Source organism: Chiloscyllium plagiosum, chromosome 3 (assembly GCF_004010195.1).
Source record: "Chiloscyllium plagiosum isolate BGI_BamShark_2017 chromosome 3, ASM401019v2, whole genome shotgun sequence".
In the NCBI taxonomy this organism is placed as follows: domain Eukaryota; kingdom Metazoa; phylum Chordata; class Chondrichthyes; order Orectolobiformes; family Hemiscylliidae; genus Chiloscyllium; species Chiloscyllium plagiosum.
The window spans coordinates 62821747-62834606 of record NC_057712.1 but is presented as its reverse complement, the minus strand read 5'-3'; the positions used below and the strand labels follow the sequence as shown (position 1 = coordinate 62834606).

The window sequence follows — 12860 nt, the reverse complement described above, 5'->3', positions numbered from 1 at the left end:
CTTTCTGAGGTACTGAGTGAGAACTATCTGAGGTACTGAGGGAGAAATATCTGAGGTACTGAAGGAGCAGTTTCTGTTTGTCATTTTTATAAATGACCTGGAAGAGGTGTTAGAAGGTTGGGTGAGCAAGTTTGCGGATGATACGAAAGTCGGAGGAGTTGTTGACAGTGAGGAAGGATGTGGCAGGTTACAGCAGGATATAGAGAAGCTGCAGAGCTGGGCAGAAAGGTGGCAAATGGAATTCAATGTAGCTAAGTGTGAGGTGATTCACTTTGGGAAGAATAACAAAAAGATGGGGTACTGGGCTAATGGTCGGATACTTGGTAGTGTGGATGAGCAGGGGGATCTTGGTGTCCATGTACACAGATCTCTGAAAGTTGCCACCCAGGTAAATAGTGCGGTGAGGAAGGCATATGGCGTACTGGCTTTTATTGGTAGAGGAATTGAGTTCCGGAGTCCTGAGGTCATGTTGCAGTTGTATAAGACTCTGGTGCAGCCGCATCTGGAGTATTGTGTGCAGTTTTGGTCGCCATACTATAGGAAGGATGTGGAGGCACTGGAACGGATGCAGAGGAGGTTTACCAGGATGTTGCCTGGCATGGTAGGAAGATCGTATGAGGAAAGTCTGAGGCACTTGGGGCTGTTTTTATTGGAGAAAAAAAGGTTTAGGGGTGACTTGATAGAGTTGTATAAGATGATTAGGGGTTTAGATAGGGTTGACTATGAGAACCTTTTTCCACATATGGAGTCAGCTATTACGTGGGGGCATAGCTTTAAATTAAGGGGTGGTAGGTATAGGACAGATGTTAGGGGTAGATTCTTTACTCAGCGAGTCGTGAGTTCATGGAATGCCCTGCCAGTAGCAGTGGTGGACTCTCCCTCTATGTTTTTCTATGTTTTTCTATGTTCTATGTTCTAACAGCTAATGAAATATAGATCCTGCTGTTTGGGAAAAGTACAAACACCAGGAAAGGGCCACAAAGTAGCTTATTAGAGTTGTGAGAAAGGATTAAGAAAAAAAACTTGTCAGGGGCATCAGAATCAATGAGCAGAAATATTATAGTTATGTAAAGGGAAAGCAGGCGGTCAGGAGTAATGTTGGCCCACTAAAAATCTGAACTGGGAATATTGTCAATGACTATGAAGAAATGGCAGACATGTTGAATAATTACTTTGCCTCAGTATTTACAGTAGGAAAGGAGGATAGCCTGCCAGAAATCCTGAGGAAAGTAATTGTGGATTGGGGACTTAAATTAACATAAGTAAAGCATTGACAATGAGGAAAATAGTGGAACTGAAGAGGGACGAATCCCCAGGACCTCATGATTTTGATCAAAGAGTTAAAAGGAAATAGGGGAACATATTATCAATGCCGTCTTTCAGAGTTCCCTAGATACAGGAGTCATCTCTCTGGATTGGAAAATTGCACGTCACTTTTTCAGAAGGATGAAAGAGGAAAACTAGTAAATTAAAACCAGTTAGCCTGGCATCTGTGGTGTGGAAATTGTTGGAGTTTACAATCAAGGATGGGGTAACTGAACATCTTGAACATTTTCAGATAATCAGGGAGAGCCAGCATGGATTCATGACAGCTGGGTGATACCTGACAAACCTAATTGAATTTTGAAGAGGTAATGAATGTTGTGGACCTTAGAGTGTTGTTTATATTGTTTACAGAGAAACCTCGATTATTCGACATTCGATTATTCGAATTTCAGATTATCCGAACAAGATCGCAAGGTCCCGATGCTTGGTTAAGCTATGTTATCCGGCATTCGATTATCCGAACATTCGATTATCCGAGCAAAATACACCCCGCCCATGTCGTTCAGATAATCGAGATTCCTCTGCATATGGATTTTCAGAAGCAATTTGATAAAGCACCACATAAAAGGAATTGAAGAGAAATTACTGACGTGAGTTGAAAATTGGTTTGAATGGAAGATGACAGAAAGTAGGGAAAAGAAGGAGTAGGTATTCAAATTGGCAGGATGTGACCATTCGTGTCCAATAAGGATCTATGTTGGTGTCTCAGTTATTCACATTATTTATCAATAACATGGATAATGGCATAGAAAGCCATATATCCAAATCTGCTGATGACACAAAGTTAAGAGACATTGTAGACAGTCTAGATGATAGCATAAAATTACAGAGGGATATTGAGAGACTAAATAAATGGATAAAAGTGTGACAGATGGATTTCAGTGTTATCCTTTTTGGACCAGGAAAGGATAAATCGGGATACTTTCTAGATGGTGTGAAATTAGGTACCTAAGGAATCTTGAGTTACAAGTGTATAGATCTTTAAAATGCCATGAACAGGATCAGAAAATCATCAATGGAATGCTGACCTTCATGATTTTGATCAAAGAGTTAAAAGGAAATAGGGGAACATATTATCAATGCCGTCTGAAGTACAAGAGTGCAGAAATTATGCTGCAGTTATACAAAACCGTGGTTATACCCCACTTGGTGAACTGTGAGCAGATCTGGGCATCATAGATTAGGAAGGATATACTGGCCTTGGAGAGAGCACAACAAGGGTTTGCAAGAATGATCACTGGACTTTAGGAGGTAAGTATGAAGACAGATTATACAAATCAGGACTTTTTTCTCTAGAATTTAAAAGGTTGAGGGATGGTCTGATTAAGTCTTAGGATGTTGACACGAAAAGACAGGATAGATAAAGATATTTTATTGGTTTGAAATTCTAGAACTCGGGGACATGGTCTTAAAGGTTAGACCCAGACCACTCAGGAGGTATTTCTACGCAAAAGGGGTGGTAGACGTTTGGGCCTCTGTCCCACAAATGACAGTTGACAATTGATCAGTTGTTAATTTTAAATCTGAGACAGATAAAATTTGGTTAAGCGAAGGTATTAAGGGATGCAGATCAAAAGCAAGTATATGGAACTGGGTTACACAATAGCCATGATCTCACTGAATGGCAGAACAGGCATGAAGTGCTGAATGGCCTAACACTGTTTTTAGGTAGATTGGGAGAATCAGATTGGCTAAGGCAACTACAAAGAAGAATTCATAATGTATTTGGGTAGTTTCCATGAACAATATGTTCATGGATCCTATTAGGTTTGGGATATTTTGGATCCATTGATGTGTATTGAGGCAAGTTTACTAATTGATGTCAGAGTAAAAGATCCCCTCAGAAACAGTGATCAAAACATGTTAGAATTTAGTATTCAGTTTGAGAAGGCAAAAGTTAGAACAGAAACAACTGCTAAATAAGAGTAATTACAAAGGTGAGGGAAGAGCTAGATGGAGTGAACTGGTAAAGGATTTCAGCAGTAAAGACAGTTGAGGAATAATGGCAAACATTTAAAAATATAGTCAACGGCTCACAGAAAAAGAATATATCCCACAGAGAAATAAGGATGTTAGGAAGGGGATAAGCCAGCCATGGTTAACTGGGGAAGTTAAAGTTAGCGTCAAATTGAAAGAAAAACAATATATGATTGGTTTTCAGCCAGAGGATTGAGAAAGTTGTAAAGAACAACAAAAGATGACCAAAAAAAAAGAAATAAATGTTGAGGGTAAACTCGCAAAAGCAAGACTTTCTTGAGTGAGTCACTGAGTTAAAAACTTATCTCCTGAATAGGAGGAGCACACGCTAAGCAGGAGCGGACACGGACTGCTGAGTAAGTGAAGTAATATCTTTGGGTGGTTGCATTACCTAAAACTCTACTCGGCTAGTGTCCCCCACCCATCCTCGTGCTCCGCCAAAAAGCAAGGTTCTGTACGCCGGATTGATAAGGTATCTAGATTTTCTTTACTCTTTATTTTTCTACAGTCTCTTTGGGAACTTAGAATAGTGGGGATGGTGGTTAGGATGGTTGAATGTTCCTCCTACAGAATGTGGGGGGTAAGGGTCATCACTAGTGTCCCTGCTGACTTCATCTGCAGTAAGTGCAACTAAATCTAGCTCCTCGAAAACCACATTAGGGAACTGGAGCTGGAGTTAAATTAACTTCGGATCATTCGGGAGGCAACATATTAGAGGAGTTACAGGGAGGTAGTCACACCTCACATGCAAGAAAGAGGCAGATGGGTGCTAGCGAGGCAAGGAATAAGGAAGAGAGGAGTTGAACTCATGGCTGCAGGGATGTTGCAGGAGGGAGAGTTTTGGATACCTGGATAATTGGGGCTCATTCTGGGGTAGGTGAGACCTCTACAAACTGGAAAGTCTACACCTGAACCAGAGGGTTACAATATCCTGGAGGGGATATTTGCTCATGCTTTTCCGGAGGGTTTAAACTAATTTAGCAGGGGGATGGGAACCTAAATAGTAGCTTCAGTGTCCAAGAGATTGAGAGTAGTTAGGTCAGAAATGAGGTTTCAAGGTCACAAGAGGTCACCGGCAAGCCAGAAGGTGGTTTGAAGTGTGTCTACTTCAACACCAGATGCATCCAGAATAAGGTAAGTGAACTTGCAGCATGGGTTGGTACCTGCAACTTCAATGTTGTGGCCATTTCGGAGATATGGACAAAGCAGGGAGTAGAATGGTTGTTGCAGGGTCAGGTATTTAGATGTTTCAGTAAGAACAGAGAAGAGATTAAAACAGGGGGAGGTGTGGCATTGTTAGTCAAGGACAGTATTACGGTGGCAGAGAACTTGTCTACTGAGGTAGTATGGGCTGAGGTTAGGAACAGGAAAGAAAAGTTCTCCCTGTTGCAAGTTTCTATAGGCCTTCGATTAGGTCCAGAGGCAAGGGTGGCAAAGATAATTCTGGATAGAGCGAGTTTAACTTTCCAAATATTGACAGAAAATATTATAGTTCAAGTACTTTAGATGGGTCAGTTTTTGTCCAATGTGTGCAGGATGGTTTCCTGACACAGTATGTAGACAGGCCAAAAAGGGGCGAGGCCACATTGGATTTGGTACTGGGGAATGAACCTGAGCCAGGTGTTAGCTTTGGAGGTAGGTGAGCATTTTGGTGATAGTGACCACAATCTAGTTATGTTTACTTTAGCAATGGAAAGGGATAGATATATAACACAAGAGTTATTGCTGGGAAAGACAATTATGATGCGATTAAGCAAGATTTAGGATGCATAGGATGGGGAAAGAAACAGCAGGGGATGGGCACAATTGAAATGGGGAGCTTATTCAAAGTACAACTACTATGTATCCTTGATAAGTATGTACTTGTCAGGCAGGGAGGAAGTGGTCAAGTGTGGGAACTGCGGTTTACTAAGGAAGTTGAATTGCTTGTAAAGAGGAAGAAGAAGGCCTTTGTTTGGATGAGTCAAGAAAGTTCAGTTAGGGCTTTGAAGAGTTACAAGTTAGCTAGGAAACACCTAAAGAGAAAGCTAAGAAGAGCTAGGAGGGGACATGAGAAGTCATTGGCAGATATGATCAAGTAAAAGCCTACAGCTTTCTATAAGTATGTCAGGAATAAAAGAATGACTAGAGTAAGATTAAGGTCAATCAAGGATAGTTGTGGGAAGTTGTGTGTGGAGTCTGAGGAAATAAGAGAAGTGCTAAATGAATAATTTTCGTCAGTATTCACACTGGAAAAAGACAATGTTGTCGAGGAGAATACTGAGATACAGGCTACTAGACTGAACAGGATTGAGGTTCACAAGGAGGAGCTGTTAGCAATTCTGGACAGTGTGAAAGTAGATAAATCCCCTGGGCCAGATGGGATTTATCCTAGGATTCTCTGGGAAGCCAGAGAGGAGATTACAAAGCCTTTGGCTTTGATCTTTATGTCATCATTGTCTACAGGAATAGTGCCAGAAGACTGGAGGATAGCAAATGTTGTCCCCTTGTTCAAGGGGAGTAGAGACAACCCTGGTAATTATAGACCAGTTAGTCTTACTTCAGTTGTGGATAAAATGTTGGAAAAGATTATACGAGATAGGATTTATAATCATTTAAAGAGGAATAAGTTGATTCGGGATAGTCAATACAGTTTTGTGAAGGGTAGGTCATGCCTCAGAAACCTGATTGAGTTCATTGAGATGGTGACCAGACAGGTAGATGAGGGTAAAGCAGTGGATGTGGGTATCAGTAAGGTTCCCATGGTAGGCTATTGCATAAAATATGGCGGTTTTGGGATTGAAGGTGATTTAGTAGTTTGGATCAGAAATTGGCTAGCTGAAAGACGACAGAGGGTAATGGTTGATGGGAAATGTTCATCCTGGAGTTCAGTTACTAGTGGTATACCACAAGGATCTGTTTTGCATCTACTGCTGTTTGTCATTTTTATAAATGAACTAGATGAGGGCATAGAAGGATGGGTTAGTAAATTTGCAGATGACACTAAAGTCAGTAAAGTTGTGGATTGTGCTGAAGGATGTTGCAGGTTACAGAGGGACATAGATAAGCTGCGGAGCTGGGCTGAGAGGTGGCAAATGGAGTTTAATGCAGAAAGATTCACTTTGGAAGGAGCAAAAGGAATAAAGAGTACTGGGCTAAGGGTAAGATTCTTGATTTGGAGATGCTGGTGTTGGACTAGGGTGTACAAAGTTAAAAATCACACAACACCAGGTTATAGTCCAACAGGTTTAATTGGAAGCACTAACTTTTGCAGCACTGCTCCTTCATCAGGTGGTTGATTTTTAACTTGGGGTAAGATTCTTCATAGTGTAGATGAGCAGATATACATTTGATCGCTGAAAGTTGCCACCCAGGTTGATAGGATTGTTAAGAAGGCATATGGTGTGTTAGCTTTCATTGGTTGAGGGATTGAGTTTCAGAGCCATGAGGTCATGCTGCAGCTGTACAATACTCTGGTGCGGCTGCACTTGGAGTATTGCATACAGTTCTGGTCACCACATTATAGGAACGATGTGGAAGCATTGGAAAGGGTGCAGATTAGATTTATTAGGATGTTGCCTGGTATGGAGGGAAGGTCATATGAGGAAAGACCGAGGGACTTGAGGCTGTTTTTGTTAGGGAGAAGAAGGTTGAGAAGTGATTTAATTGAGACATACAAGATAATCAGAGGGTTAGTTCGGGTGGATAGTGAGAGCCCTTTTCCTCAGATGGTGATGTCTACCACAAGGAGACATAGCTTTAAATTGAAGGGTGATAGATATAGGACAGATGTCAGAGAGCAGTAGGGGCATGGAACGCATGCCTGCAACCGTAGTAAACTCACCAAATTTAAGGGCATTTAAATGGTCATTGGATAAACATATGGATGAAAATGGAATAGTACGATCGATAGGCTTCAGATCGTTTCCACAGATTGGTACAACATCAAGGGCCGAAGGGCTTGTATTGTGCTATAATGTTCTATGCCCTATGTTCTTCAAATATATGAAAAGGAAGAGATAGACCATCTCAAAGGTTGGCGCATTACAGAATGAGGCTGGCGAAATAATAATGATAGAGGAATTGAATGAGTCTTTGAAGGAAAACACACATAGCATTCCAAAAAATATTAAATAATCTCAGGGCAAAAGGAAGAGAGGAAATAAATGCAATACCTAAAGCTTGAGAAAATGTGTTAGGGAAAATAATTGGTCTAAAGATGGATAAGTCTCCAGGACCTGATGGAATACACCCTCGGTAATTAAAAGGAGTAGTAACAGAGATAGTGGATACCCTGGTAGTAATTTTCCAGGAATGGTTAGATTTCTGGAAAAGTCCCAGAAAATTGGAAAACTGCCAATGTAACATCTTTATTTGGAAAGGGAAAGAGATTTTAAAAAGCAGGTAAACTATATATTATCTTAATATCTGTTATGGAGAAAATGCTAAAGTCTTTTATAAAGGCTGTGAAAGGGAAAATGTCGAAGAAAGTTTCGAAATAGTTCTCAGACAAGCTGCTGGACCTTATTAAGACCAATACGCTATCACTTGTCTGGATTGCACAAATATGGCTAAAAAGTTGCAAGGTCAGTAATCAGTACCTCTTATGAAATACGGAATGAAGTAATGATATCAGTGGAATGTAAAAAGCACTGACAGGTAAAATTAGGGAGGATCCTAAGATGTTCCATAAGTACATCAAGAGAAAGAGGATAACCAGGAAGACAGGAGGGCCCATTAGGGATCAAGAGTGCCCCCTTGTGCAAGGAGCTGCAGGACATCGGTAGGGTTTTAAATGAGTATTTCATTGTATCTTTACTTTGGACAAGGAGACAGGGATACGATTGGAGAAGTGTTTGGAGAGGCAAGGTTCAATCAGTGATAGTCAGATGGCTTTGTTAGAGAGAGGTCATGTCTAACAAATTAAGTTGAATTTTTCAAGGAGCTGATCAGGTGTTTAGACCAGGGTTGTGTGATGCTATAGTTTGGATGAATTTTAGCAAAGCCTTAGGCAAGGCAAAAGTACATGGGTCACTGATAAAGAAGGTAAAAGCACATGGGATCTAGGATAGCTTGGCAAGGTGAAGCTACAATTGGGCTAGTGGTCAGAGAGACAGGGCAGTGCTAGAAGGATGTTTGTGTGTCTAGAAGCACTGGGCTGTAATTATATGTAACTACTTGACAAATAGCACAGCCTGAAATGGTTAATGTGGCCTGTAAAGTCTGTGGAAAAACTGACCTTAAAACATTTAGAATTGAGCTAAACACATTGACAGAGCAAAGTTAAAGTAAAAGGAGAAAAAAAAGCTTTTGAATAATTACGGGTTTGGGGAGTAAGTTATTAAGAAGTATCTACAAGATGCAAACAATGAAAGCACAGCGGAGAATTTTAAGGTATGTGTATGATGTTATTTTAATGTTATGTAGTGAAGTGATCTGCAGGTGAGGAACTGAAGAATACCAAACTGAATTAAGGAGCATAAAGTTGACCCCCACATTATTTAGAGATTATGGACCAGTTTTATACAAATCATGGAAGTGCAGAAATTTTAAAAAAAGAGAAATGCAGACGATTTAAGAAGATCACCACACTCAAAGGTTAAAGAAAATTATCTTGAATAATGTTGAGACATGGGATGAGAAAGTTGAAGATTACAAAAAAGATTTTTGTTAATGACTCACCCACGTTGTAAATAACATTTATGACATCAAAAATGATTGAATTCTGTAACCACATCTTTTGCATCAGCTCTTCCAATCTTAATTAAACCACACATGTGAGAATGTCTGAGTCACCATTCTATGATATGAATATGCTAATATAATGTAAGATTAAATCTACCCTTCCCTTGGCAGGCAGGCAATCTGTGAAAAGTGTCAAGTCATCACAAGTTAGCAAAACATTTGAACACAATGGAAGATATGCTTGCTTCCCCAAATGGCTGAATTTCTGTAGTCAGAAGTAATGGCAGTAACACTTCAGATTTTATGAATATAGAAGGACAGAATCAAGGAGGAAGCCTTTGTGGTACTGGATCTGACTAAATATGTAGACGGATCACAGATAATAGTGAAGGGAAGTTCTTGAACTGTGATGGGCAATATTAGAGAATAAAGGAAGAACAAAAGCCACATCAGGGCAAAATATAGCTCAAGTAGCAGAATGCACAAAGCTAATTGAGGGCTTTAAAAAAAATAGAAGGTGATAGAGTGAATAATTATACTGACATTTGGTGCACACCTGGAGTAGTGCACAATTGCAGTGGGCCATGGAGCCAAAAGGAATGCATGACATCTAGTGGCCATACCATTCAACATGAAATATTCATCAAAGTTTTGTTGGAGGCTGTCCAGCAACCACAGGAGCTGTCAGCAATTAAAACCAAGGCATATAGGACAATAAAGTTAGGAAATAGCCAGGCAGCTAAGGTTACCAGGGATATAATGGACAATGAAGGAGAAAAACATGTAGTGGCAGTGAAAGACCTACTCATGGGATCAACACAACCTGGCTTCAGGGAGCGACCGGGGGAGAGTGATTAATTGAGAAAGCTGGGAGCACAGAAAAACCCATGGTAATATGGCTAACTATCATTAGGAGGAACTAGAAAGTGAATCAAGAAGCCAAATGTTTGGGTACCGGACAGGGTGACTCCCATCAATCATCAGACTCAAGCTGGTAAAAGTAATATGACCAATGAACGTAACTAATACTAAATCTGGAAACCAGTTAGGTTCATCAATCCAGGATGTGGATGGACCGGGACTATACTCTTGAATGATATGCTGCCCTCTTGAAAGCAATTCCAACTTGTGCTTACTCCCGAAATGTTGATTTCCCTGCTCCTTGGATGTTGCCTGACCTGCTGTGCTTTTCCAGCACCACGCTCTGGAATCTAATCTCCAGCACCTGCAGTCCTCACTTCCTCCTCCTGATTCACTGGTGCTTTATGTCAAGTGAAATGCAATCATGATTGGTAATTTGATGAGTGTGGTGTATGCAAGTTTCTTCACCCAGATTGTTGAACTTTTTTCGGTAGTGACTGCAACCAGGTTGACCTTGTTGACTACGATGTCATTTATTAAGGTTGTTAACCTGGACCACTCAGGAAAGCCCTGGATGACCACTATAACCAGGATATTAGATCTCCTCAGTTCACATGACTGACTCTGAGCTGGCTAGCCACAGGCAGTGTAATGTGCACAAGCAAATAAAGAGTGACTTGGTGATGGGATTCTGGCCTCTGTGCAGTTATTTCACTTTCCAAGGAAACTTCCACTTACCTAGAAGGACAGTAGGATTCCTGTTCAATTCAGACAATGATCAATCTGAAGAAGCGAGAGGAGTTCTCAACGTAAACGAATGGCATTATTGGGCTTTGCCAATGACCAAAAGGGGGAATGAAAGGGAAAAGCACAATGAAGTTCAGAAACATAAGCTGCAAGAACTGATTAAGACCAGTAAGATATGACTGTCAGAGTTGGCATAAAGACTAAGTGATAACGCAAGAATATAGTCAATAACTTTTCATGGAATATGTAATGATGTTATGATGGAAGTGCAACGAATTGTGATAGGATAGTATAACAAGGTTGTGTAAAAACATTTAATTGGATAAGTGTATCAGCCTTGGAAAGCTGAAAATAGTATAACCATAACCCTGTGTAATTAACGAGTAAAACTGTTCATTATCTTGTGATGTGGATAGTCCTCATTACATATACTAAAATAAAGAAATTTGAGTCTTGTTGACCAATATGGTTATGGGAGGTGGGGGAATACCTTTCAGCTTCTGATGTAACAGCAAAGCATTTGGAAATACATAATATGATTGAAGAGTTGCAGAATAGTTTCAGGAAGGAGGAATCATGCTTGATAATATTATTAGTTTTTTTTGAGGAAGTAACAAACAGGATAGATAAAAGTAAAATAGAGGATATAATATATGTGGATTTTCAGAGTTTGACAGATTATCACACATTAGACTATTAAATAAGAGTCCCTGATATTAAGGGTTGTATATTAGCATGGACAGAGGATCAGCTAGCAAAAAGAAGAATGAGATTTAGGAGAAGTGGGATATTTTCAGAATGGCAACCTGTAACTAGTGGAATGCCACAGGGATCAGTGATGGAGATACAAATATATGCAATATACATAAATGACTTGGGTGAGAAGGGTTAATGTACCTATAACCAAGTTTGTGAATGACACACAAATGTGAAAAAGCAAGTGTTGAAAATGATACAAAAAGAGTCTGCATAGGGATATAGACAGATTAAGAGTGGGCAAAAACTTGTCAGATTGAAAATATGAGGTGATTGGTAAGAAGAACAGATGAGTGGGATATTATTTAAATGGAGCAAGACTGCAGAAAGCCACATCACAGATGGATTTGGGTGCCCTCGTACATAAATCACAAAAACTAGTGTACAAATCCATCAGGTATAACATATTAAAATCAAAAAGTTTAAAACTAGGGAGGTCTAGCCAAAATTAGACAAGGCACAAGTCAGATCTGGAACACAGTAAACAATTTTGATCATGTTTTTCAAGGAAAGATACATTCGCCGTCCAGAAAAGTTTCACCTAGGCTGAACCCGGGTATGGAGGGTCTGAGGTTGAGAGGGTCTATACTAATTGGAATTTAGCAGAATGCGAGGCAAAACATATTGAAATATATATGTTTCTTACATGACTTTCAGGTAGGTGTGGAAAGATTGTCTCCCCTTGTAGGAGACTTAAGGACCAGCGGGTGTAAACTTGGAATAAGGAATCACCCATTTAATGCAATGGGGAAGAGAAATTTCTTTTGTTAGAGAGTACTGGATCTGTAGAAATATTTGTCACAGATGTCTGGGTGATTAACTATATTTTGTATATATTTACATATATTAAGTAAGGCTGAGATAGAGAGATTTTTAATCAGACTGGGAATCAAGGGTGAGATGGCAATGCCATGAAAATGGACTTGAGGATTATCACTTTAGCCATGATCTCATTGACTGGCAGAGCTGACTCAATCGGATGAATGGCCGTCTGCTCCAGTGTCTTTTGGATTTAACAAATTCATACTTACCTCCATGCTGAAGGTTCTTGCTCAGTTTGCATGGCTGTAATCAATGTACTTTTTGATAAATTTCTTTGTATGAGTCATTACTTTTTCCCTCCCCTGATGTCTCTCCCTGATATCTTTTATCAAGTTGGAAACTTGTGCTAATGCCTCTTTGAACTCAAGTTTTCGACATCTTTGTAGGATGTCAACCTCAATGAAATTTCCTCAGTCCTCTGTTTTTGGAGTCTTGTTCTCAACAATTATCTACCTCCTCCTGCCTTATCCGGACTGTTTTGTAAAACTCACGTCTGCAAAATACTAATTAAAAGCAAGACCTTCACAGGCAGGTCTGAAATCTAAAATCAACTTTCCTCTATTTTATAACCTAAGTTTATAAATAACAAAAATATTTTATCTGCCTTCATCACAAAACATACCATTTCTACAATGCTCTTTATTTTTTAAGGTTTTTATTATATATTGCAGTCACACTCACCTGTTGTCAGGGTGATGTCAGTGATA

The 12860-nt window shown here is 39.8% G+C and overlaps 1 protein-coding gene across 1 annotated transcript in view; it reads right to left on the bottom strand.

Moving 5' to 3' along the window:
• The window catches only part of LOC122539844 (adhesion G-protein coupled receptor F2-like), an 82340-nt gene extending 73305 nt beyond the window's left edge, over positions 1-9035 (bottom strand). Inside the window, exon 1 of the mRNA XM_043674961.1 lies at positions 8965-9035. Coding sequence (XP_043530896.1) covers positions 8965-9028 — 64 coding nt within the window. The 5' untranslated portion in view covers positions 9029-9035. The remainder of the gene's footprint in view (positions 1-8964) is intronic.
• Positions 9036-12860: the final 3825 nt, after the last annotated feature.